This window comes from Felis catus, chromosome D4 (genome assembly GCF_018350175.1).
Source record: "Felis catus isolate Fca126 chromosome D4, F.catus_Fca126_mat1.0, whole genome shotgun sequence".
Lineage (NCBI taxonomy): Eukaryota > Metazoa > Chordata > Mammalia > Carnivora > Felidae > Felis > Felis catus.
In genome coordinates this window covers 4318440-4344953 of record NC_058380.1, presented here as the reverse complement: position 1 = coordinate 4344953, position 26514 = coordinate 4318440, and the positions used below count along the sequence as shown (strand labels likewise).

Sequence of the window (26514 nt, the reverse complement as noted above, 5' to 3'; positions counted from 1 at the left end):
AGAATGTGCAGCCTGGGCTGGGAACTGGTGCTACATCCAGTCATGATTACTTTATAATGGATGTATAAGAGAGTCGGTCGCTGAGTGAAAACCTTCTGTGCTGTAATTCTACTTTGTTTTGTATTTGTTCATTTAAATGGGGGCCTTCCTTTTCTCGTATAGTTTAACATCATTAGGAAGAATGCCTTTGTTGAGCCGCAGAGTAAGTGATCCCTTACGCATTTATTTTTTTCTGTTCCAAATGTATGATTCTGTGATAAGCTCATAATTATGAAATTGTCAGTTTGCTCATACGTTCATGCCAGTGATTCTGAAACATGATCTGCGGTCACCAGGGCGGGGATCCATGAAGTCAGACTGATTTTTACAGTGATTAGCCCTTTTCACAGGGTTGACGTTTACCCTGATGGGGCAGAGACAAGGGGAGGGTGAACACTGCCAGTGTCTTTGTAAGAGCGGAGGGAGTGCCCCAGTCTGTAGTCATTTATGTCAATATGAATGGGTCTATTTGTATTCTTAAAGGAGTGGATAAATATTTAGGACACTTCATAGTTTTAGTTTCTGATAGAGTAACTGTCGGTAGATATCATCTAAAGTAGGTCTCTTCTCAGAGCGTAGGGCCCTGAGACTGCAGAGTTTGAGAACCACTGCTTGAAGTACATGGCAGATGTGTGAACGGGCATTTTATTCCTCCTCATGCTGGTCTTTAAGTTGATATTCAAGTGACAGATGAATCTTAAGTAAGTTTTCAATTCATTGCCTTGAAACTTTGTGTATAACTCGATTGTATTTGTAAATAAAATACTTTGCAGGTGCCGACCTTAAGGAGAGAGTCAAGATGAATCCCAGTGAAGTCGGTCCTTTTGTCTCCAAAATAAGAGCGGTGATTAATGAGATCGGTAAGCTCAACTACACTCCTTTTGGCATGCTGCAGATGACCTCAAATGTCAGATTGAGAAAGCTGCACGTTGTCTTTATATGTACACTTTGGCCAAAATACTTACGTAATTAGATAACCAGGACCTGTAGCCGGTTGCTGTAAAACGGCATGTAATGTGTTTGATTTGGCAAATAATGAACAATATTTTGTAATTAAAAATGCCTCCAATGTATGATGACGTGGCATAGGAAGGTAGTTATTGGAAAACAAAGAGAATATCTCCTAGATGATTGCATAGACACACATTTATCGATCCAGAGTTGTTTTGTTGTTTACATAAATAGGATCGTACCATTTTCTTAGAGTTATAGACTTCTGGGTAATATTTGTGTCTTGGTACATATTAACTTTATTATTAACACTTTTTAATATATTGTGGTGTAGTAGTCCGTAACATTGTATTATCCAAAACTGTAAATTACTTTATTAATGTGTAGGGGTTTTATTTTCCATTTTTGTTATTTATAGCAAAGCAGTGGATGTCTTTGTATTAAGTCTTTGAGAGCGTTAGTACATGTATCTGTAGGGTAGATTCCCAAACATGGGATTGCACTTCTAAGTATCATGTGTTTCTTTTACAGTTTTAATCCTTTTCACCACGTTATATTCCAAAAAGATTGTAATAACTTACATTCCCATCAATTACATGACAGAACTTGTTCCCTCATAATTTGCCAGCATTTAATGTTGCTACTTTTAAGTTTGCCAAGGTTAAAAAAAAAAAAAACAAAAAAAAAAGATGTTAGCATTTTATTTTATTTCATTTTGTTTTAATTAATTACTTTTTTGGACATCTTAGCATTTTAATTTGCTTTTCCCCAGATGCTTGTGTGATGTTCTTTCTTTTCAAATTAGACCTGCCTCTTCCCTTCTGCAGATGCCTTTTCACATCCATACTCCTCTTTCCTGTAGCATTATTAGCTATGCTTATTTATTTAAAAGCCACTTTGTAGTAGTCTTTTGTTGTTAAGTGTGTTACAGATGTTGTCTCCTAATGTGCACCCCTGATTCAATTCCAGTATTTCAATGGAAAACTTTTAATATCTAGAGGGTACTAAGTTCTCTTCATTCTTCTTTTGCCTTTTTCCTTGAGGAGTTTCTTTGGTAATTGCTACACATCAGTTCTTCCAAATGAATTTGGAATTATTTTTAAAACAAGGAGGAAAAATACTGTCATGGGACTGTGATTGGGATTTCTCTAAGTCTTATTCAGAAAGAATTAACATTTTTATGGTATTGAATTTTTCCATCCATGATGTATGTGTATGGGTTTCATTTTGTCTGTGTAGGGGTCATTTGGTTTTCTAGTGTCCTTCAAGAAAGTTTTTTCCGCTTTGGTTTTGCTTGGTCTCGTGTCTTCCTCCACCCCCAACCCCCCAGTTTATTCTTTCTATTTTATACCATTTATTCCTTTGAATGGCACTTTTTCTCTTATTTCTGTTGAAGTCTGGTTATTGTAGTTCTATAGGAAAGTTACTAAATTTTAAGTGCTTATTTTATATCCTACCAGCTTGATGATTACTTTTACTGGCTGTTGATATTTCCCAGTTAATTTTTTTGTGCTTTCCAGATGAAAGTTCATTATCTATAAGTAATGCTGTTTTTGTCTTTACTTTCCCAACCTCTTAATCTTACATATTTTCCCTGTATTTTTACCTTGGCTGAACCCTGCGGTACAATATTCAGTCGCTGGACTGTGTTCATCCTTATCTTTATTTGACTTTGATGAATGCTTTTAATATTTTGCCAGTAATTATGAAGTTCAGGGAGTTTCCTTCCATTTCATCTTATTAGGAATTTGTTGCTATCTTTTGATCAGGAATAGGTGTTAAAATTTGTCAAATGCTTTTTTTTCATACAGCTGACCCTTCAACAATGTGGGGATTAGGGATGTTGACCCCAACATGGTAGAAAATCTGTGTATGACTTTTGACTCCCTCAGAACTTAGCTACAGTAGCTTACTGTTGACCAGAAGCCTTCCTGGTAGCATGGTCAATTAACACATATTCGGTATGTTACATATATATTCTCACAACAAAGTAGTAATACTTTAATAATAATATTCCTAATATTACTGTAATAATAATATTCTTAGAATAAAGTAAGCTAGAGGAAATGAAATGTTATTAAGGAAATTGTAAGGAGGAGAAAATACAATTACAGTACTGTACTGTATTTATTGAAAAGAACCTATGTATAAGTGGACCAGCACAGTTCAAACCTGTTGTGTAAGGATCACCTTTAATTGGTATATATTAGAATTTATCTCCTATATCATGTAATCATACAATTTATAATGCTCTACTGGCCTTGTATGACTAGAAGAAACCCTACCTGGTCGTTGTGGTTAGTGGTTATAGTGGTTTTTGATATACACTGCTGGGTTCCATTTTTATATGTTTTGCTATCATCATAAATGAGATTGATCTTCTGCTTCTTTTTTTGTGTGTCACCCTTTTCTGGTTTGATGTCAAGGTTGTTGAACTTCACAGAACGACCTTAGCTTTTCTGTGCTGTACAGGGAAGTCCTCTGTTATTTCAAAGGTTAGTGGAACTTGACCGTGTAATATCTTTTTGGGGTCTTGTGCGGTTTTGTTATTGTTTACTTGGATGTTTGTTTGTTTTTGGAGCTAAGTTTTAGGATATATTTGGGGGCGCCTGGGTGGCGCAGTCGGTTAAGCGTCCGACTTCAGCCAGGTCACGATCTTGCGGTCTGGGAGTTCGAGCCCCGCGTTGGGCTCTGGGCTGATGCTCAGAGCCTGGAGCCTGTTTCCAATTGTGTGTCTCCCTCTCTCTCTGCCCCTCCCCTGTTCATGCTCTGTCTCTCTCTGTCCCAAAAATAAATAAACGTTGAAAAAAAAATTTAGAATATATTTGTGTATTGTGTTTGTTTTTCATCCCGTGCTGCCGTCACTGGTGGCTCTCCTGTGCTGCTCTGGTCAGATCCCAGGTCTCCTGAGGCAGACCATGGACTTGGTTTCCATGTTGGTCAGAGAGCACGGTCTTGGAGGTGGAAGCTGACCCTGTCTTTAACTTTATGTGTATGCTAGGAGGAGTGGCTGAGGCTGGGCCAGTTGTGAATATCACCTTGATGTTTCTTCCAAGCCTCTTTCCATTTTATTAATTTTGAAGTTAGAATTTTTCTGGGACTTTTAAAATGAAGACTGGTTCCTGTTTTTGCAGTGGCATTTTCTTCTCAGTGACTGACTGTAGCTGTGGCATTTCCGTTTTGGATTCTCATCCAGTCTATATTTTTCTGTCCCATGAGTTCCCCAATATTTATGAGCGATGGTTCTTGTTAGAACATTACACTGGACATGACATTTTAAGTTGTCCTTTGTGGTGGCTTAATGAGATTTTGAGGGGCAGATGGAAGCTAAGTGTTTTGATCTAATCTACTCGTTTAATATATTAAACCAGGGCAGGCAGACTTAAAGGTACAGATAATATCTTAGGTTTTGCAGAGCCATGATGGTTTCTTTCACAGCTGCTCAACATTTTTTTTTTTTTTTCCCCCAGCGACTGTTTTTCTAGAGCAGTTTTAGGTTCACATCAAAATCGAGGGGAAGGTACAGAGATTTCTCTCATACTCCCTGCCACCACATACCCACAGCCTCCCCTGTTGTCAGCATCCCTCACCGATACGGTACATTCATGACAGCTCATGAGCCTCTGCTGATACGTCATAATCATCCAGAGTTCACAGTTCATATGAGGGTCACTGGTGTTGTCCAGTCTGTGGGTTTGGACATATCCATAATGACGTGGATCCAGCATTCTGGTGTCACACAGAGTACTTTTGGCGCCCTAACGCTTCTCTGTGCTCAGTATGTTCTCCCCTCTCTCCTTTCTGACAACCTGTTTTTCCGTCTCCCTAGTTTTGCACTTACAGAATGTCATACTGTTGGAATCATACGGCATGGAGCCTTTTGAGACGGGCTTCTTTCACTTAGTAAGACATATTAAAGTTTTCTCCCTTTTTATGCCTTGATATCTTATGTGCTTCTAGTGCTGAGCAGTATTCCATTGTCTGGATGGACCACAGTTGATTTGTCCATTTACTTACTGAAGGACAGCTTGGTTGCTTCCAAGTTTTGACAGTTATGAATAAAGCTGCTGCAAACATCTATGTATCGGTTTTTGTGTGGACATAGGTCTTTTAGGAAGATACCAAGGAGCATAAATGCTGAATCACATGGCAGGAGTGTTTAGTTTTGTATAAAAACCTTCCTGACTCTCTTCCCAAGTGGGTGTACTGTGATGCGTCCCCAGCGGCAGTGGCTGAGAGTTTCCGCTGCTCTGTATCCTTGTCAGCATTTGGTGTTGTCATTGTTCCATATTTTGGCCATTCTGACAGGTTTGTAGTGTTATCTCGTTGTTTTAATTTGTATTTCTGTGATGACATATGATGCAGAACATCTTTTCACATGCTTATTTCCTATCTGTATACCTATGGTGAGGTGTCTGTTAAGATTTTAGCCCAGTTTCCGATTGAGTTGTTTGTATTTCTTTTCTTTTCTTTCTTTTTTTAATGTCTGTTTTTGAGAGAGAGAGAAGGAGAGAGAGAAGGAGAGAGAGGGAGGGAGGGAGGGGCAGAGAGAGAGGGAGATACACAAGCAGGCTCCACGCCCCGAGCTGCCAGCATAGAGCCTGATGCGGGGCTCGAACCCAGGAACCGTGACCGTGAGATCATGACCTGAGCCGAAGTCGGATGCTTAACCGACTGAGCCACCCAGTTTGTATTTCTTATTTTTGTTTACAAAAATGCATAGTTTGTATTTCTTATTTTGTTTGTATTTCTTACAGCTTAGTTTAAGAGTTCTTTGTATGTTAGATAATAGTTCTTTATCAGATATCAGAATATCTTGTAAATATTTTCACCCAGCTTGTAGTTTGTATTCTTTTTCTCCTGACATTTTTTTGTAGAGCCTAAGTTTTTCACTTTAATAAAGTCCATCTTATTTTTTTTTTCATGGATTGTGCTTTGGTGTTATACCTAAAAAGTAGTTGGCCATACCCAAGGTCATCTAGCTTTTCTCCTATGTTATCTTCTAGGAATTTTATAATTTTGTGCTTTACAGTTAGATCTGTCATCCATTTTGCGCTAACATTTGTGAAGGGCATAAGGCCTGTCTGTCTAGATTCCTGCTTTTGCATGAGGATGTTACTATTTCAGCACCATTTGTGGAAATTTATCTGTGTTCCAATGTATTGCCTTTTTCCCTTTATTGAAGATTGGTTAATTTATGGGTGGCTGTGTCTGGGCTTTCTGTTCTGTTCCTTGATCCATTTGTCTGTTCTTTTGCCAGTAACCGCATTGTCTTGATTATTGTAGCTTTATAGTAAGTCTAGACATTGGGTAGTGTCAGTCCCACAACTTTGTTTTTCTCCTTCAATATTGTGTTGGCTATTTTGGGTCTTTTGCCTCTTCATATAAACTTTAGAATCAGTTTGTTGATAGCCACAAAATAACGTGGGGATTTTGATTGGGATTGCATTGAATGTGTACATCGAATTGGGGAAAACTGACATCTTCACAGTATTGAGTCTTTCTATCCATGAACATGGACTATCTCTCCATTTAGTTACTTGATTTCATACATTAGTTTTATAGTTTTTCTCACAGAGATCTTACATATATTTTGTTGGGTTTATACCTAAGTATTTTATTTTGGGGCATGTTAGTATAAGTGGTATTGTGTTTTTAATTTCAAATTCCACTTGTTCATTGTTGGTATATGGAATAGTGTTTCACTTTTGTATGTTTACCCTGTGTCCTGCAACCTTGGTATAATTGTGTATTTGTTTTGGGCAGTTTTTTGTTAATTCTTTCATATCTCCTGCATGGTAGACAGTCATATCATTTGCAAGCAAAAACAGTTTTATGTTTTCTTTCCCAATCTGTATTACCTTTTATTTCCTTTTTTTTGTTTGTTTAATAACATTTGTAAGGACTTTTAGTATGATGTTGAAAAGAACAAGTGAGAAGACACATCCTTGCCTTGTACTAGGCACTCAACTTTTACATGTGCTGAAACAGCCACAGACGAAATGTAAACAAATGTGTTTCTTTGTTCCAGTAAAATTATATTTGCTGTGAAATTTAAATTTTGTATAGTTTCCATGTGTTATGAAACAATATATTTAATTTGTTTCTTTTTTTTTTCCAGCTGTTTAAAAGTATACAAACTATATTAGCTTACAGGTTTTACTAAAACAGTCACTGGGTCTGATTTCCTTCCTTCTCTTCCTCCCTCCCTTCCTTCTTTCCATTTATTCATCTGGTCATCCATCTCAGATGGCTTTTTCTTCTTTATTTCTCCTGTTTTTTGGAATTAATTCTAGTCTTCCACTGTTTTTTGTTTATATTTAAGAAATCTACTGACTTGCATTTCTGATCTGGACAACTCCCTTCATGTTTGGCTCAGGCCTTTTTGGTTTTTACATTTTGGAGATTTGAAGGTTTTAAGGTCTTTGTATCCTTTGCTAGAGAGTGTGAAGTATTATTCAGAGAGCAGGAATGTGGAGCCATAAGACTTACAAATGAGTTGGAGGATGGAGAGTGGAGTAAGAAAAATAAACAAAACGAAAACTGAAACGAAGTTCATCAAATCCTAACAGAGTGTAAAGAGGATAAAAGAGGCACAACCTCAGGACAAATTAAGATGATGAAGTAAGTCCAGTAATTACCATTGATGTCAGTTGACTAAACTTGTTGTTAAAAACATAGATGTTCAGATTTGATTAAGAAACTTAAGTCAACTGTATATTATTAATAGTAGCCACATCTGTTGTAGCGTTTTTCAAAAACCATTACTAGTAAGAGACAGCATGTTAAGTTTAAGGTTAAGTTTTTCATAAGACTAAACTCGTATCTTGCTGAGAAAAAAAGAACGAAAAATATACGAGTAAAGTTATATTAGATATACACAGGATAAATTGGCAAATCCTTCATCATTGTGGATGAGTTCAGTCCCATCTGTCCCAATTAATCATGAGATCGAAAGACAGAAGTTAAAAATAAAGATTTGAACACTGTATCAAGTTGATTTAATAGACTCTTAACCCTAAATTGGAGAATATGCATGCTTCTCATCAACATATGAAACATTTACAAGAATGGATCATGTGTTGGACCCTAAAATCTCTGTTAAATTTCAGAAGTTTAATATATAGAGACCACGTTCTCTGTTCAAAATGCAGTTAACTTAGAAATAAAAATACACATAATATAGATATTTAAAAACCATGTATTGATAATTTAAAAAGGACTATTAAGTAACTCATGACTCAAAGAAAGAAGAATTATGGGAAAAAATACTAAGACTGAATGAATATAAAATTGCCGTATGCCCAAATTTTTGAGATTTGATTAAAGTAATAGTTTGAGGGGGAATTCATAACCTTAATGCCTATGTTAGCAAGGGGAAACTGCTGGCCATAAGTAGCTGAGAATTACTGTAAAAAGTTCTGTGTCCAAACAGAGTAGAAGGAAGGCAGTGAAATGGGGATCTGAGATCAGGGGGATCGAAGTGCAGTTGCAGAAGGGAGAATCTGCAAGGGGCAAAGGACACTCAACAGTAGATGTTACAGGTGAAAGGAGGGTTGTGGTTGCAGATACAGCAGAGATTATAAAGCTTATAAGAAAATACTATGAGAATCTTTATGCCAATAAATGTGAAATTTCTGTCTCAAGAAGTAGTCACATTCTGGAGTAGTCCAGTAAGGACCGAGTAGTAGTTGAATGTTTCTTCGCCGAGAAAGTGCCAGGCCCAGCTTTTATGTGTTAAATGATTTGCTTGCAGATGCTTGCCCCAGCCTGTAAGGAACAGATCATTTCAGTCTTATACAGACGCCTCCACAGAACAGTACAGTGAGAGTTTGTTCCTAAACTCATGATTTCTGATTAGCGTGACCTTCGTATGTAAATAGAAACAATAGAGGAAAGGAGACGGGCCAGTCTCACGTATCAGGAACATGGATGAAATCGGTAGGTTAAAAAAAGAAAAAAAAAAAAAAAAAAAAAAAAAAAAGACCAAGTTGGATTTTCCCAAGAATACAAGGGGGAGGAGGTTCCCATTTGAAAATATTAAATTTCATTTGTGACGTTAGCCAGTTAAAATAAAATGATGTTTTTCCTCAGCAGATTGATGAAAAGAATTTGAGAGATGTGAAGTCTGGTCTTAGAAGGAGGTCAAGGCAGACTAGAAATAGAAGGGAACTTCCTTAGCTTGATGAAAAGTGCCTGTTTTTTAGTAGTAAAAAGTAAAAGTCTCCAAAAACCAGGAAAATGACAGAAGACCCACTGTCACCAGCTTTGTTCAACAGTGTTCTGAAAATCCTGGCCTGCGTGGAAAGGCAGGAAATGGAAATAAAATAGTGACACAGAGAAGAAAGATAACACTGCCTGTCTCACGTGGTATGATGGTCTCCATTGAAAATCTAAAAGAATCAACAAATTATTAGGAATAATGAGTGTCTCAAGATAGCCAAATGTAAGATCCATATTTAAAAATAATCAGTTACACTTCTTTACAGCAGTAGCATCCAGGAAATATCAGTCAAGAAAATATACTGTTACAACAGGAACAAAAATGGATTTAGCAATATACACAAGCCATAGGGAAAAATTATGAAACTTATCCTAAGACATTAAATAAATTAAATGGAGACTCATTATCTCCTAGAATAGGAGGATTCAGTATTAAGAAGATGATTCCATTGCTTTTTTAATGTTTATTTATTTTTGAGAGAGAGAGAGAGAGAGAGAGAGAGAGAGAGCGCACGAGAGTGAGTGGGAGAGGGTCAGAGAAAGAGGGAGACACAGAATCGGAAGCAGGCTCTGGGCTCTGGGCTGTCAGCACAGAGCCTGACGCAGGGCTCGAACTTGTGAATCGTGAATTCATGACCTGAGCCAGAGTCAGACACTTAACCTACCGAGCCACCCCGGGCGCCCCAAGATGATTCTCACAAGTGGTTCAATATACAGATGCAAAGTAATTACCCTTACGTTCTTAGCATTAATTTTGTGAGGAACCTGATGAGCATAATGAGGCCCCAAAATAGGCAAACATTCCTAAAGAAGAAAGTGAGGGTCCTTGCTTTATCAGCACTCAAGACCTTGTTTAAAGATTTGTAAATTAAGATGGCATGTTTCTGGCTTTGGGATAGACAAATGGACCCCGGAGCGACTACAGAAGGCCATGGATAAATAGGGGAACTGCCACAGGAGAGAGCAGGTGTTCACTGGGGACGGCAAAGACTCGACTACATGCATGGAGGAAGATGAACTTTTATGATCTTGGTGGAGTGAAAAAATTTGTCAGACATATAATACAGCCCATAAAAGGAAAGGTTTATAAATTCCACCTTATTAAACTTGAGAAAATTTGTTCATTAAAAGGTGCTGTAAAAAAAGTAGAAAAGGCGTTAAGTGGGAAAAAATACTTGAAACATATAACTGCCCAAGGATGTGTGTGTGTGTGTGTGTGTGTGTGTGTGTGTGTGTGTGTGTGTGTGTAATCAGCACATGCGCGCGTGCATGCGGCCTGGGAGTCTGTAAGACAACACAACAGAGAATCGTGTTTCACACGTCTGTCAGATAAGCCACATATTCTTATGCCTGACCTTACAGACAGTTAGGGAGGAAGTGGGTCACTGGGCAGATTTACTCACTAATGAGAGTACAAAGTGATGTGACTGTTCAGGAAAACAATTTGGTATTGTCTTACAAAGTTGAATATTCACTTCCCATAAGACTTGATAGTTCACTTTTTTAGGAGGCATTTACCTAGAGGGTAAGCCTTTAACGCTGTTTTTACTAGACCCATAGTAAGAAACACACATACAGTTTAGCCCAGTGAACACATAGGGTGGACATCAAAGGTTCATGAAATAGTCACCTTCCTTTGTGCACTGTATTTGGGTATTATACTATTTTATTTTTTTTTATTTAAATTTTTTTTTCAACGTTTATTTATTTTTGGGACAGAGAGAGACAGAGCATGAACGGGGGAGGGGCAGAGAGAGAGGGAGACACAGAATCGGAAACAGGCTCCAGGCTCTGAGCCATCAGCCCAGAGCCCGACGCGGGGCTCGAACTCCCGGACCGCGAGATCGTGACCTGGCTGAAGTCGGACGCTTAACCGACTGCGCCACCCAGGCGCCCCTATACTATTTTATTTTTAACAATACCTGATTTTGACCCAATGAATGGATTACTAGTTGGAGTTTGAAACCACGCTAGTCTATAGGCATTTTGCATATATGTCCTAGGGAAGCCTATACCAGGATATAAGAAAAAGACTGTTTATAGTAGCATATGGTTAATAATAAAAAGCTGAAGACAGCCAAATTTCAGGGGTAGGAGAATGGATGAATGTTTTGGTATATTTGTACAGTTGTACTGTAGATAGCATTGAGCATACATGAATCACTTCCGTGTGTAACAACACGGATGAGTCTTTGAAACAATGAATTAAAACAATATAATCTATTTTTTATAAAACTAAAAGCATAGAAAACAGTATGTAGTTTAGAAATGTGTGTATACTGAAATCACATACCCACACAGTAAAAATATGAGAATGATAAACGTAAGAATTCATGGTAGTGATCACCTCTGGGTTTGGGAAGGCAGGTTGAAGAGTAGGTGAGAACACCTGGCCAGTAGGGTGTTAGTGCTGACCTAGTTCTTACTTTGGTGATTTTAAGGCAGTTTTTATTATTATGCTTCATTATGTGTGTATGCTACATACATTCTTTGTATTTACCAAATTAGATCAAACAGTTCTTAAAATCTTCCTCTATCTTGAATCCTGCAAACATTTCTAATGGCATTTCTCAAATAATTTTCTGCGTTTCCCTCCTTGATTCTTATTTTTAATAAAGCGAGGCCAGAATTCCAGATTCTTAGAAAATAACTCCCACTTTTAAGGGTTTTCAAGGGAAAGGAGAAGAAGACGACCCTTTGAATGTCAGACGACCTTGGTTTTGGACCAGATTCCTCACATAGGCCTCCAGCTTTCTGGCTGGCCCCTCTCCACTAGGTCCCCTGACATAGCTGATTTTCTGTGGAGCAGGGTTTCCAGGGGTGATTGTTTCCATGGGAGGAGTGGTCTTGTCTGCTGGAGGTGAGTGGATGCGGTGGGTGAGGACCCTGCACTGCACTCATGGGGCTGTTTGTAGAGACTCTGGGTGATGGTTAAGATTCCAGGGATTTTGTGAGCTGGTTGTCACAGCCCCTGTGGCGTCATCAGTAACCGTACGAGTCAGTGTGTTTCGTGGCTGTCCCGTACCACTTTGCCCTCCTGCCCCCGTTACGTGTGCATTTTCCACCCCTGGGGGATCTTTCTCTGGGGTCTCGAGGGTCATGGAGTTTCTTCCTGGCCCTGGTGACTACCATTGACTACTGTGCTCTGCTTGTTTTTAATGAAAGAGTCCGTAAGGGACTTACTTACAGGTACTGAACTCACGGGAAAGCTGTTCTGTGTTATTAAACTAGAGATCAGAAAGAAGTTCTGTATTTTATTCTGAGTCACTAAGTGCCTTACTTGACTGTTCCTAGCTTCTTAGAAAGCCTCTTCTTAAAAAGTAATTCCAAAATCCTAGAACAAATTTAGTTCTGTTGCTCTTTTCAGACCAAAAAAAAAAAAAGGTCTTATGGCTCTTTTTGAGATGTTTTGTTCTAAAGAAACGGCGAGTTCTCAGACATTGTTCCAGGCCCCCTCCCCTTTTCAGGTGTGGGGTGCCTAAGGTTGACAGCGGTAACGGGTTATTTTGAAATCTTAGGCCTGAGCAAGTTATCACAGATGCACAGACATGAGATTATCTGGATCTACTAAAAGCTGCCGTTCCTTAACTTACACCCCTTCTCAAGCTGCGTGCTCCACACCTCCTTGCCGCGTTCACTCGTGACAGTGCTCATGCCACGGTTGGGACTCCTGCCGTGCAAATTAGGGATATGGAGTGTGGGGAGCAGAGGTGTTCATTCCCTCCTGGTGGCCAGTCTTGTCCCATTAGATGCTATTTTGTGAAGAGCTAGAAAACATTTTGGAATTCTCAAGTGGAAACTGCGGGCAAGCCTATGTACTTCTCGAGTTGAGGCCTCAAAGAATTGCCATCTGATGATAAAAAGATGTTTAAAATAGGTTTTCACCAGAATTTTAAATTACAGAACCTGGTGTGATATGGATTTTTTGTAAATGGTACTCCATAGTAATTGTTTAAAATGCCAGGCATTTCCAGCTTTCTTATCCTTTTTTTCTGACGAAATAAAATTGCAAAAGCTTTAATTTAGTTATGTAAATGCAGAGCTGAATCTGCATTGAAATATAGGTAATTATGGTAAAAGAGACATAAATAAATGAAAATTTATCCATTTAACAAACATCTCTTTTTTAAAGACTTTATAATAGTATAAAGTGTTATAGAAGGAAACAGTTTAATTTTGCAAGTTTTCCAATTCTCTGATTAGCTTTTTTCCATGTGATTGAAAGCCTACTGTTCAAATGCACTTTTCTATCAGAAAAGTCTGTCAATTCGGTTCACACACATAGAAGATATTTTTGTACAACAGAAGAGCAGAATTCTGTATGAAAACACTTATGTAAACTTCATGGGATGAACCTCTTCTCAAGTAGTGCTTCTCATTTATTTTACTTTCCTTAGCATGTTTTTGAAGTTTAGAATTGAGGCACACCTGAGTTTTAGAGTTGACTCAACGCGTTACAAAATAAGTCACTAGTAATTAAAAAGAAAAAAAGAACCCATCATAGGATGATAGAAGTGCACTCATACCAGATTTTTATCTTGGCTGCCCTTTGGCAGAGGCTTGTTACTAGAACCAAACTCTTCCCACCCCAGCCCGGCTGATTTTGTACAAGAGAATATTTTTCCCCCGAGAGAGCGAGTGAGAGAAAACATGCAAGCAGGTGGAGAGGGCGGGAATCGCAAGCAGGCTCTGTGCTCAGTGTGCGGAGCCCAACACAGGGCTTGATCTCATGACCTGAGCTGAAATCAAGAGGCAGACGCTTAGCTGACTGAGCCCCCTGGTGCTTGAGAGGACTCCTTAATGTTTTGGTAACCGGGTGATCTTTCTGCCATCTTAATCTTAAGCTGGAAGCACCTTATATCTCATCATATAAACTTGCTCTTACGATGATGTCAGAACATGAGCTCAGCTTAACATTTTCCCAAGGACATTGTCGTGCGATGTTAATTTTGTTGCAACAAAGTCAAGTTTATGTGTTACCAATATGTGGTGAGCTTCTGTGAATAGTTTTGATCTCAGTTTATGGAGGCATACGGTTTGGAAATCTCTTGAGGTAGAGGCAGAAGATGTGAATTCTAGTCTTTCTTTAACCATCCGATACTTTCCGTGGCCCCTTACCGCTGTGAGAACACGGTGGGTTTTTCTCCATCTGTATACCTGGTATCTTGCTTGGCAGCTGGCTGGTGGGTCCATGATTGGAAAGGTAAAGTGATGGGGTCCGTTGGTATAGACAGGAGAACCTTCCTGTCTCCTCCACAGTGGGTCCTCTAGAATCCCTTTCTGTTCGCCTCTATCCCGGATCCCAGGAATCATGCCCGCCCTGGCCTGGGTTTCTCTTGTCCCCCGGTTCACATTGCTCGTAGGATCTGACCGAGGGTGATAGAGCTGACTCTATCTATCTGTTTTACTGTGATTCATCAAATAGGAGAGCTGCCCCTTTGCTCGACGGCTGTGGGAGGAGTAACTCAGGAGTCCCAGTGTGAAGCGTGAGCGTTGGTGCCTAGTGGACCTCCAAGTGGTGCGGTCGAGCAGGCAGCTAGATAGGAGTTTGCAGTTGGGGCACGTGTTCTAGGCTTGCGACGTCAATCGGGGAGTGCTCAGGACACTCACCTTACGTGAATGAAGCCTTGACGCCGGGCGAGGCCCTGACGGAGTTACTGCAGAGAGAAGAGTCTGAAGCCCTGTGATGTGTCAACACCGGGATGAAAAAGAACCAGAAAGGAGACTCTGAGAGATCCGCCGGGTAGGGAGGTAGGAAGAAAACAGCGTTCCGAAAGCCCGCTGAAGAAAGTCTTTCGAGAAACGGGCCTCGATCACGCGCTGCTGACCTGTCCGGGAGGGTGAGTGGAGAGCACGGACGACTGCATTTTGCAGCACAGCCGTCGCCAGCGTCGTTGACAAGGGCCCCTGTGGAGAGGCGTGTTGGGGCTGCTGGCAGCCCCTTCCTGGGCTGGCCCAGGACGAAAGGGATCCATTCCTTAGACAATTGTGAAAGGCCCCCTATCTTACTGTTGGGCTTTTTGGTGTAGGTCCGTCTAGAAAAAACTAGTTATCTGGAACTTGCCTTGGTTATGGATAAAAACTTCCCATAATTTGATTTCTTAAAAAAAAAAAAACAACTATAAATGATAGTGTTTGGGAAGTTTTTTCTCAAAAGTAGTATATAGATTTCTGTGAAGCATAGTGGCTGATTTATCATGGCTTCATAATACTCTCTGAGGTCAGATGCAGAGCCTTTAAATATGAATAACATTTTATGAAACGTTAAAGTGTTGTATTTGTCACTTCATGCGTTTAATTGTTCTGTTCTTGTTAATTACATAACCCATTACACTAAGGCCTGTGCTCTGTAAAGGTATAAATAAATACCTGTAAAGGTATACATAAATCCAGTTGTAACTCCCTGGCGTCCCATTTTAAGATGGAGAGATTGAGTAATGAATGCAAATGGGTATGCATAAATTCCAGATATGTTCCTTTTAAGCTTTGCATTTGATTTAGAAGCATCTGATACTTACAAAAAAATCCAGAGGTGATTGATTTTTTAAAAAATGTTTATTTCTGTGGCGTGTGTGTGTGTGTGTGTGAGAGAGAGAGAGAGAGAGAGAGAGAGAGAGAGAGAGAGAGAGAGCGCGCACATGAGCATGAGCAGGGAGGGGCAGAGAGAGAGGAAAAGAGAGGATCCCAAGCAGGCTTCATGCTCAGCACAGAGCCCGATGTGGGGCTTGATCTCACAACCTTGAAATCACGACCTGAGCTGAAGTCAAGAGTCAGACACTCAACAGACTGAGCTACCCAGGTGCCCCATTGATTGATTTTTTTTGTTAGAGTTTGGTAATTTACCATCATTTGACAGTTCAGAGCTTTTTCAGATACTTAATTTGTGTTTTACTTGATCTGAAATAAAGCTTATTTTGAAAATAATTAGTGCCACAATGAGTTATCACATACAATTTGAAAGATTATGCACTTAGTATATGTTTTTGCTGTCCCCTGATTATTTGACTTTTATTTAATTATTTATTTTAAATGTTTATTTTTGAGAGAGAGAGAGAGCAGAGAGGGGCAGAGAGAGAGAGAGAGAGAGAGAGAGAGAGAGAGAGAGAGAGAAAGGGGGAGGGGGGATCCTAAGCAGGCTCCAGGCTCTGCACTGACAACACAGAGCCCCACGCAGGGACCCAAACTCACAAAGCGTGAGATCATGACCTGAGCCGAAGTCGGACATTTAACTGACTGAGCCACTCAGGCGCCCTTGACTTTTATTTTAGATGTGTTAAGAATTGTTTAGTAAAGAACATTTTTAAAGTTTGCAGAATTATTTGTCAGTGTGCCCGGTTGACCCGAAATGTGTGTGTTCATTATGCATTTTCCTTTGTTTGAAGTCAAGGAGATTTAAAAAAAAATTTTTTTTCAATGTTTTTTTAAAAATTTATTTTTGAAGGAGAGAGAGGATAGAGCATGAACGGGGGAGGAACAGAGAGAAAGGGAGACACAGTATTCAAAGCAGGCCCCAGGCTCTGAGCTGTCAGCATAGAGCCCGATGCAGGGCTCAAACTCACGAACTGTGAGATTGTGACCTGAGCTAAGTCGGACGCTCAACCGACTGAGCCACCCAGGCGCCCCAAGGAGATTTTTGAAATAAGGAGTTAATTTTGTTAAATTGGATGCAATCTAGCTGTAGTTTACATTTCTGCCCCCCCCCCCCCCAGTTTGATGTAATAACTAGAAATTGAAAGTGCGAAATTACGGTACGCGGAGGACTGACAGCACGCTCTAGTTGAATGTACTTAGTAGTTTTCCAAATGGTAACTTCCAGATCTCACTTTCCAGTTTCTTTATCCTTTGGCCAGGAATGATGGAAAACAGTAAAATGAGACAGTATCCAGGAGCCTGTTGTTTTTCCTCAGAAGTGCTAACATCCCCCGCCTATTGTGTCATAGTTTCAAATAGAGCTGCACTTCCCTTTGCGACTTAGGATCTCTGTCCTTCTGTCTGTGGGATTTGACTGCCTTTGCTGACTTTCACTGGGTGTTAATCATGTTATGATTTTGGATGGCCGTGTGGAAATTATACTGTTTTGCTAAATATAGCCAAAGAAATGCGCTTATCAACCAAGCTCTGTCACTTTAAAATATTACCCTGGAATATTCTAGAATTCTGCAAGACCAAAAAGGGAAATCACTTTAATTCTTTTTTGGCTTTTTTGTTTGTTAGCTTTTAATTCCATGAGGAGTATCTGAATGTGTGTTTAATGTGAAAATTTGGAACTTTTTAAAGCAGCTTTCTTCCATTATCTTTCTGTCCACCCAGGTTATGATTGCTAATTCCCTGACTTTAGTATTTTAATTAATATTTAATTACTTTAATATTTTTAGACCTTTTCTTGGCCCTTGCGTGAATATATATTTGTATACATGCATTGATACATACATTATATGCAAGTATATATGTGAAAATAACCACATAAACAAGTTTTCTATTGTTGAATTTTATTTTTGGAAATTAATAATTCCCTAGGAATTCATCCATTTCATCGAGACTTTCAAATGCATTGGTATAATGTCATTCATAACATTCTCTTACTGCTTAATTATCTGAAGAGTCAACAGTGATTGTCCTCTTTTCTCCTGGCTTTGCTTACTGGTGTCCTCTTTCCGTTTTCTTTGGTCGGTCCCTGAAGAGCCTTAGCAGTTTTTGTGGTGCATTTCAGAAATCTCTTTTGGGCCTTAGTAATCCCCTCTATTGTTTCTGTTTTATTAACTTCCACCCTCATTTTTATTACCCTTTTTCCTTCTGGTTAGATTTGCTGCTTTCTTTTAAACTCATTAAGATGGGTGTTGGTTTCCCATATTTTCTGCCATGGAGGCACGTATCAGACGTTCTCACTGCACCTGTACGCACCCTCTTCCATCTGGCCACCTGCCTGTTCCTCCTCGCCCCTCTCTGAATGGTGTCCTGTCACCACAGACAGGTTCACTGATTTTTCCTAAGCTGTACCTAATTCGGTGCACACATTGAGGTTTTCTTGTTTCATTTAAATACTTTTCGGTTCTTTTAGAAATTACTAAGTCCCTTTTTATAGTTCACAGTGTCATGCTTGGCTTCATGTCTTGATATGAGAATCAGTGTTTGAAGATTGTGGATCTCAATTTTGGATGGGTATTTTCTTATGGTTTCTTTCTACTGGTTCTTACCACATCTTGTATCCCTTTTTTCCTCCCCTTCCCCTTCCCCTTCCCTTTCCCTTTCCCTTTCCCTTTCCCTTTCCCTTTCTCTTTCCCTTTCGTTTCTTTCCTTTCTTTCATGTTTGTTTTGAGAGAGATTGTGAGCTGGGGGAGGGGCAGAGAGGGAGAGAGAATCCCAAGCAGGCCCTGCACTATCAGCACAGAGCCTGATATGAGATCATGACCTGAGCCAAATCCAAGAGACGGAAGCTCACCCCACTGAGCCACCCAGGTGTCCCCTGTCTTGTTTTCTTGGTTATCCGTCGGCTGAGTGGTAGAGATTGTATTTGAAAAATTCTGGGAATATTTGGAGTCTAGTTTTCTCCAATGTGGAATTTTTTTATCACTGCACTTTAAAAAATTGTTTTCTTGTATTATTCGCTAGAGACATGCCATAATGCATATAATTGTTTTTTTCTGATGGGCATTTAGGTAGTTTTTCGTTTTTTACTATGACAAACAGCAGTGCAGAAAGTATACATATCATTATGGGATCTGAGGGAGCTTTAATAAATAGAAATCCTCCTTCTCTCTAAGGTTTGAAATAAATTGAAAAATAAAATGTAGAAAAAGGGGCAAACTATTCCCTTAATTACTGATGTGAGCTCAGTTGAAGTTTGTGGCCTTAGATCTGTTGATGAGGGGATTGGCCTATTTGGATCTGCCACGTTGGGTGGGCGTCGCCGTCACAGCTAGGCTGGGTGGGCACCGGCTGCCTCCTGCACCAGTTGGCCCAGCACCCACATTGCACAACACTGCAAAGCAGGGTGCTTTGCACGTAGGCATATGGAGGAGAACCCGTGTTCTGGGAAAGAAGGAGGAGCTGAGCTAAGGATGAGCCCATTTCGTATTTTTAACATTCATCCACTTGAATAAATAAAAAATTTGTTGGGGTAGAAGGAATTGGGGGCCAGAGTTACAGGGGCATGGGACCCGCTTCTGCCATGCTGTACATAGGTAGCACCTGGGGGAGGAGGAGAACGTCTGTACCGCCCTCTGTACTGGACACGCTCCGTCGGAAAGTGGCCTTGTCGGAGGGTTGCCTGTGCAGGTGGGTGGCGGGAGCCTGTGCTTCTGCTGGGTAGATCCTCACTGGGGCCCCACTCTCTGCTGAGCTCCTAAGTGGGAAAGAGAGTGTGCCTTCGGGCCGTCTTTATTTTCTATCCCCGGCTAGCTAGTATTTTTGTTGTAATTTTCTAGTTCAATTACTACATAATGGTCGGAGAACGGCTGTAATATTTGTGCTGTTTTGAATTTGTCTATTGCGTTTGTGCTTCGCGGATGCTGCTGTGTTGGTGCGTAGATACTTTATTGCTCCTAGATCTTTGTTGTGGCCTCCTCCTTCATCAAGTTTACACAGTGCTGCTTCTTTGCCCATTTAAAATGCTGCCTTTACTTAGTAAGATTATGAGATGTTTTCTTTGTACTTGACTCGGAGATATACCATACGTGTCCTTCAAATTAAAAATAAATTCTGTTTTCTCTTTTGCTTTAGATGTTTCTCTAGTGTTCTGCTTATAATTGGGTTTTGCTCTGTGATCCGTTTGGAGTCTTTTCCTTACTAGTTGATCACATCTTCTTTAAATGTATTGATATGTTTGGTGTTTATGTCTGTCATGATTTTTTATGCCTTCTGATTTTGGTGGCTTTACGTTTAAAAATCATACTAAATATGCTATGTAGTTTTTGTTTTTTGTTCTATTTGTGGGTTTATTCTAATAATGGGAAAGGGTTGTTTTTTGGACCACCTGGTTATTTTTATTATAACTTTACATAGTGTACTTGATCCTTTCCTTTGGAAAGTTCTGTTGACGTCTTGCTATGAGCAGTTCCAGAACTGTTATATTTCCAGTTTAAATTCCTCCCTCCCCATTGCCCTGAACAACATATTCATGGGTGTGTCTCCTCAGGCAAGGGAAAGGAGGAAAAGCAAACTGTTGGGATTATATCAAAACAAAAAGCTTTTGCACAGCAAAGGAAATCATTGACAAAACAAAAAGGCAACCTAGTGAATGGGTGGACATATTTGCAGTTGATATGTCTGATATGGAGTTAATATCAAAAATATATGAATAACTTCTGTGACCCAACGCCAGAAAAGCAGTCTGATTAGAAAATGGGCAGAAGGTCTGAATAGACAGTGTTCCAAAGAAGACACCCAGATGGTCAACAGACGCCCAAAAGATGCCCCACACTGCTCAGCATCAGGGAAATGCCGATCAAAGCACCATGAGATGTCACTGCACACGTGTCATAACGGCTGGTATGAAAGAGGCAAGAAGTAATGGGTTTTGGTCAGGATGTGGTGAAAAATCCTTGTGCACTGTTGGCGGGATTGTAAATTAGTGCAGCCAGTATGGAAAACAGTGTGGAGGTTCCTCAAAAAGTTGAAAACAGAACTACCGTATGATCCAGCAGTCCCCCTACTGGGTATTTACCCAAAGAAAACAGAAACATGAATATATCTGCCGCCCTGTTTGTTGCAACATTATTCACACCAGCCAAGACGTGGAAACAACCCAATTGTCCATCAGTAGATGGATGGATAAAGAAGATGTGGTGTGTATATGCTATATGCACCCCCCCCCCCCGCACACAGACACACACGAATATTACTCAGCCATAGAAAAGAAGGAGGTCTTGCCGTTTGCAGCAACATGAATAGACATGCAGGCTGTGATGCTATGTGAGATAAGTCAGACGGAGAAAGATAAATGCCGTACGATTTCACTTATATGTGGAATCTAAAAAATCAAATGAACAAACAAGCAAAAAACTGGATGCTTAAATACACATATTTAATATTAAATACGAGAATAAACTGAGGTTGTTGGAGGGTGGGAGTGGGTAAAATAGATGAAGGGATCAAGAGGTACAAGCTTCGGGTTGTGAGTGAGTCGTGGAGATGAAGCATACAGCGTAGGGAACGGTAATATCGCAGTAACATCGTGTGGTGACAGGTGGTGAGAGCACTTAGCGGGTGAGCACTGAGTGACGGACAGGGTCGTCGAAGTGCTGTGTTATATACCTGAAGCTAATATAACATGGTGTCTCAGTTGTGTTTCGATTAAAACAAAATTCTTCCCTTTTACTTTTCTCATCATGTTTCTTAGTGTTTTCTTTATAATTTTAAATTGACTCATATCCGTGTTACCTGATTTGTCAAATTTGAATTATCTCCATATAAATAGAAACATGAATAATTGACCCCTGTTTATAAAAGATCAGGAAACTAGTATACTTTCTTGCATTGGATTTATCATTTTCATATTGTTCACGTCCTAGATTTTTAACAAAGAGGTCTGTTGAGGAATAACCAACATATAGTAAGTTGCACGTGTTAACACGTACAGTGTGTTGACTCTGACCTGTGGAAACATCACCACAAATCAAGATGGTGAACATGGCCATCACCCCCAGAAGTTTCTTCATGGCCCCCAGTGATCCCTTTCTCCTGCCCCTGCCCCTTCCCTGCCTGTCCCCACATAACCACTGAGCTGTTTTCCATCACTAGAGACTAGTTTCCATTTGCAGACGTTTTCATAAATGGAACACAGGATGTATTCATTCGCCAGTTGTCTTTCAGCGTATTTTTGGAGTCTTCGATGTTTCGCACGGGTCAGTCAGTAGTTGGTTCCTTTTTATTGCCTAGCCGGTGGATGTACCACATACAGCTGCTAGACGTCTGTGTGTAAGCCTTTACCGCCTTTACTGTTACGAGTCTTACCCAAAGAGTTTGCTTCTCCGTGCTTCCTCCGTCCACGTAGGGGTCGGCAGGCCATCCTGCGGGATGGTGAGCTGGTGAGGCTCCCTGTGGGTTAGCTGGGTATCCAGAGCTCCGCTTGTGGCTCTCGTTAACGGCGCAACTGCTGGTTGGGTAGTTGTGGGCTGGGACCTGGGCTTCTCCGTTTCCACAGGCTTCCAGGGGATGCTAATGCTGTTGGGCCACACTGCTTTGCAAAGCAAGGACACAGGGCCTGAGACTTTGCGAAGCAAGGCAGGAATGGCTTATTTTTTCCTACCAGGTAAACGTAGACTACTTCTAGAGTTAGGTTTTCATCAGAAATGGAAAAAACTACATTTGTCAGGCAACATTTCACGTGCCGAGAAGTCTTTCTTTTCTTTTCCATCGCAGTGAACACCCGGAGTAGCGGTGGACAGTGGAGGTTCCTGTCCGGTTATGTTGAGTACAATCTTCCAGACGGGGCTGGCGGGGAGTGTGGGGGCCTTGACCTTGCTGCTCTCTCTTCTCTGTGTTGCCCCGGGGCGGCTTTATTTGATTGGGAATTTGGGGAGGAAGGGGTGATCTGGTGCTGGCCTTCTCTGATAACCTGCAGTCAGGCTCTCGGACGGTCCGGGTCGGAAGTTTGCAGGGAAGTCTCAGGTCAGAGTCCTGCTCCAGCCAGCTGACCGTTGCCTTGCACCCGGTGCCCTTGGTTGCCTTGGTCGGGCTGCGTGGACTGCACGTTGCTCTAGGGCTCCCGGAGTTCACAGGGCTCCGAGCAGGTGTGCTGCTCAGACTTCGCCGGGGTGTCGGCATTTCCCTTCCTTCAGCTTCCTGGTCCCCGGGTCCTTGAGGAAGGACGGAAGGTGGCCTCGCAGTGCAGAATCCTTCCCCACGGGCTCGGGGTGCAGGCCGTGAGAACTGGTGAAGGGCAAATGCCTGGAGTCAGGCCATCTGTGCTCCAGCGGTGGCCGTTCCCCGCAAGTAACAGCAGTTCCTCTGCTCCATGTCCCCGTTGGTGGTGAGGGTCATAACGGTTCTGATGTCATGAGGCTGGCCGGGGGCTTCAGTAATATTTGTCGGGTGATTAAGACAGTGCCTGCATGGAGTAAGCACTTTCTCGCACCTGCTAGATCTGTAGGTAGCTGGATGGGAAATGGCGAAGGCAGGTACATAAGAGGTTGGCCTAGAAGCATCCAGGATCTTCCCTTAGATTGTACAGCGAGCGCTCCCTGACGCCCGGGCACGGTGGCTCCCATGTATAGGCCTCCCCCCCCCCGCCCCCCTCCCACCGTGGGGCACACAGCCCCCTGACCCCTGCCCCCCCGCTGTGGGGCACACAGGCCCAGCACCTGCAGGCTTGGGCAGGAGCAGTTTTGTGTCTGTGGTTCCTTGGAAATGTGATGATGGGAACGGGGGAGGGCACTTTTGGCTGAAGGTGAAAGTTGGAGTTGGAGTTAGTGATAGTAGGAATTTATTATAATTTTCAGTTAACCTTGACTTTAATTTTTTTTGGAATGATTTCAATAAAGTCAGATTTCATGTATATTATGTGGGCATTTCTTTTGAAATATTTGATGTCTCTGTTTTATATAAGAACCGTATTTAAAAATCGTGACTGACACTAGCATTTTCCCTTCATAATCGGATTGTTTTTTTCTGGAAACATCTGGAAGTTTCCATCACCTCTGCTATCTCTCTCAGAGCTGAAAGTAGGCCTTCGCTGCTCCTTCCCCTCATTTGTGGTCTCCCGACTCGAGTGGCCCCCGTCATCGGGTGTCCTCCTGAGGGCCACTGAGGTAGGCCAGAGCCTTCCTGGGCACCTCCTTTATTTTTCTCTTAAAATAGCAGAGCTTTAATTGTTTGCTTTAATTACATTTTTAGGAGCATTTCAAAGGATTGCTATCTTCTTTGTCACACCTGGCCCGTTTCCTGTACTGAACTCAAAATAGCGTCTGAGCCTGTAGGTTGCGTCACGTCGGGTCACGGGGTCTCGCCTTTGCAGTTGGCCGGGGCCTCCGCTCCTGGCCGTCCAGCGTCGTCCAGACACACACTGCCGTCACACGCTGCCATTGCCGTACTGCTCAGTTCTGTGAGGTGGGGAGTTGGGCCTTCTGCAGTGTCTCGGCGAGTCCACTGAGATCATGAAGTGCTCCCAAGCAGAAAAAGTACTGGATGTAAAAACAAGCGTATGAGGTAACCGTGAAACTAGTGTGCGCTTGGGGCTGACTCATCTTTTCCTGAAGAAAATCTGCTAAGAGAAACGTCTCTCAGGGAAAGATTAGGATTATGTAAAATTGAAGATTTTTTTAAAAATTTAATTAAAAAAAGTTTTTTTAATTGAAGTGTAGTTGACACACTAGAACTTCAGAATTTATAATCTCATCAAACGGTTGAAATTCAGTTACTCATCGAAAGCTAATTAAGCTGTTCTGCTTGAATAATTCTTTAGTGGGAAAAATTTTATAGACTGCTTTATATAATGCTAGTTTATGTTGATCAGCCTTTGAAAGTAGCAGGTAATTTACCTGTTTAATGATTTGAGTGTGCTAATACTCTATTTTCCTCGTTCTTGTTTTGCATAAGGACCTGACGTTTCTTGTCATTTTATCTTCTATATTTCACATAAGATGTGATGTTCAAAACTTACAGCCCCTTGAGAAAATTTCTGAGGTTTTTAACTATCAAATTCGAAAATAATTTGCATTGTATCCAAAGAGTATAAGCATGTAGGGAAAGTATTTATTCTCTACCTTCAGAATTAAGAATACATGAGCACGAGACTCATTTCAGCAACCCCCCGCCCCCCGGATCCGCAGTCAGCACATTTATTTATTTCTCCTTAGTTCTTACCTGTACTCCAGGTCAGGAGGAACCAGAAACCTGCCTGTTGCTCCACCCTCTCCCCCATCATTTTATTTTCTCAACATAATGTTTATGGCACCTCTTAACAACTCGAGGGAGGGTATGTTGACTAATCTGTTTTGTTTGTGTTTTTACCTGCATTACCTCTTTTTTTCTTCTTAATGACATTTTATCCTTCCAAAAAAATGACAGCTTTTTAACTTTCTTTGGCTACGTGTGATTTTTAAGGATGATCTTTCTTTGAGAATATTCACTAATAAAAATGTAGAGCAAAGCCTTGCCAAGTCTTTCCGAGGCCGCCGTCCCTGATGCGGTGTTGAGGACGTTACAGATGGCCAGGAGTCATAATCTTGCTGTATGCTTCCTGTTGTGCTTCAGGGCTCGTGAAGTTGTGGAATATGACTTTTGGGATTTGTGGGCAATTTATCCCTTCGACCCCTGTACTCAGTCTACATTTTCAGCACACGGTTTGATGAGAAGAAAAATTCCTCTTTGCATATGAATCTGTTCCTAATTTGGGAGGGTGTCTAAAGACTCTGAGACAACCTCCGTTAGCTAGGAGTTGGAATTCTCAGGAACTGGAGCTCAGTGGTACGTATATTGCAGACCGGGGTTTGATTCCTTTAAACTCACCTTTGTGGTTTCTGTCTCTGACGAGTCGGCTTCCCGCAGGTAGAAGCAAATGTTTCAAAATGTGGCATTTTCTTGTGGCCAGGAGGGGACCCGGCCACTTCTTCTCTCTCCTGGTCAGGAACCTTTGCAGCTTTTCTTTTCCGTGGAGCTCCCTCGGGCTACATGTCTTCATGTTATGTCTTTAAAGTACTAAGTGAAAGAAGGAGGTGAAAAAAAGCCAAGTAGGGAGACTACGGGGCGGCATGCGCTAGAGACAGAACAGGCGGTCCCAGAGTAGAAAGAAGAATGTCATCGACCGGCATCGGTGCGACGTGAATGTCCGTTCCAGAGCGGGCGGTAGGGTGGTAAGTGCTCTGATGGACAAGCGGGTACCGAGTCCCCTGGAGTGCAAAGGAAGGGGCTGTGAGCAGTGCCTGGCACGGCCCGTCGTTGTGGGCTGGGCGTTCAGGGCACAGGCCAGCTTGTCTGCAGGTATGGCTGGGACAGCTTCTGCAGGTGCTGTAAGTAGGTTGGGGCCAGAACGTGGACTATGTGCCTGAGGCTGGAGAAGAGGTCGGGCTGGTGGACAGAACCTCGTTTATCGGGTGTCTTCTGTACCATGCTAATTGTTTTCTCCGTTTTTATCCCGAGTGTGGAACAAATCATTGTACAATTCTGAAGCGGGTAGCATGACGGCGTTTGCCATTTAGAATGATTATACTTCAAGAAATAGGGAAGATGCACAGGAAGGGACCAGCCAGTCACAGGCCCAGATGTACGCTGGTGAGAAATGAGGGGACCCAGAACTCCGGCTACAGGAAAGGGGGGGACTTGGAGATTTGTGAGCTGTGGAAAGGAGGCCTTCCGTGACGACTT

The 26514-nt window shown here is 41.4% G+C and overlaps 1 protein-coding gene across 12 annotated transcripts in view; it reads left to right on the top strand.

Annotated features, from left to right (window-relative positions):
- The window catches only part of AUH (AU RNA binding methylglutaconyl-CoA hydratase), a 362269-nt gene that overhangs the window by 35944 nt on the left and 299811 nt on the right, over nt 1-26514 (top strand). For 10 of the 12 annotated variants that reach the window (XM_045043299.1, XM_045043298.1, XM_045043296.1 and 7 more), the window contains one exon: nt 813-899. The exons of the other annotated variants lie outside the window; for them this stretch is intronic. In XM_045043299.1, coding sequence (XP_044899234.1) covers nt 813-899 — 87 coding nt within the window. The remainder of the gene's footprint in view (nt 1-812; nt 900-26514) is intronic. 12 annotated transcript variants of the gene reach the window in all.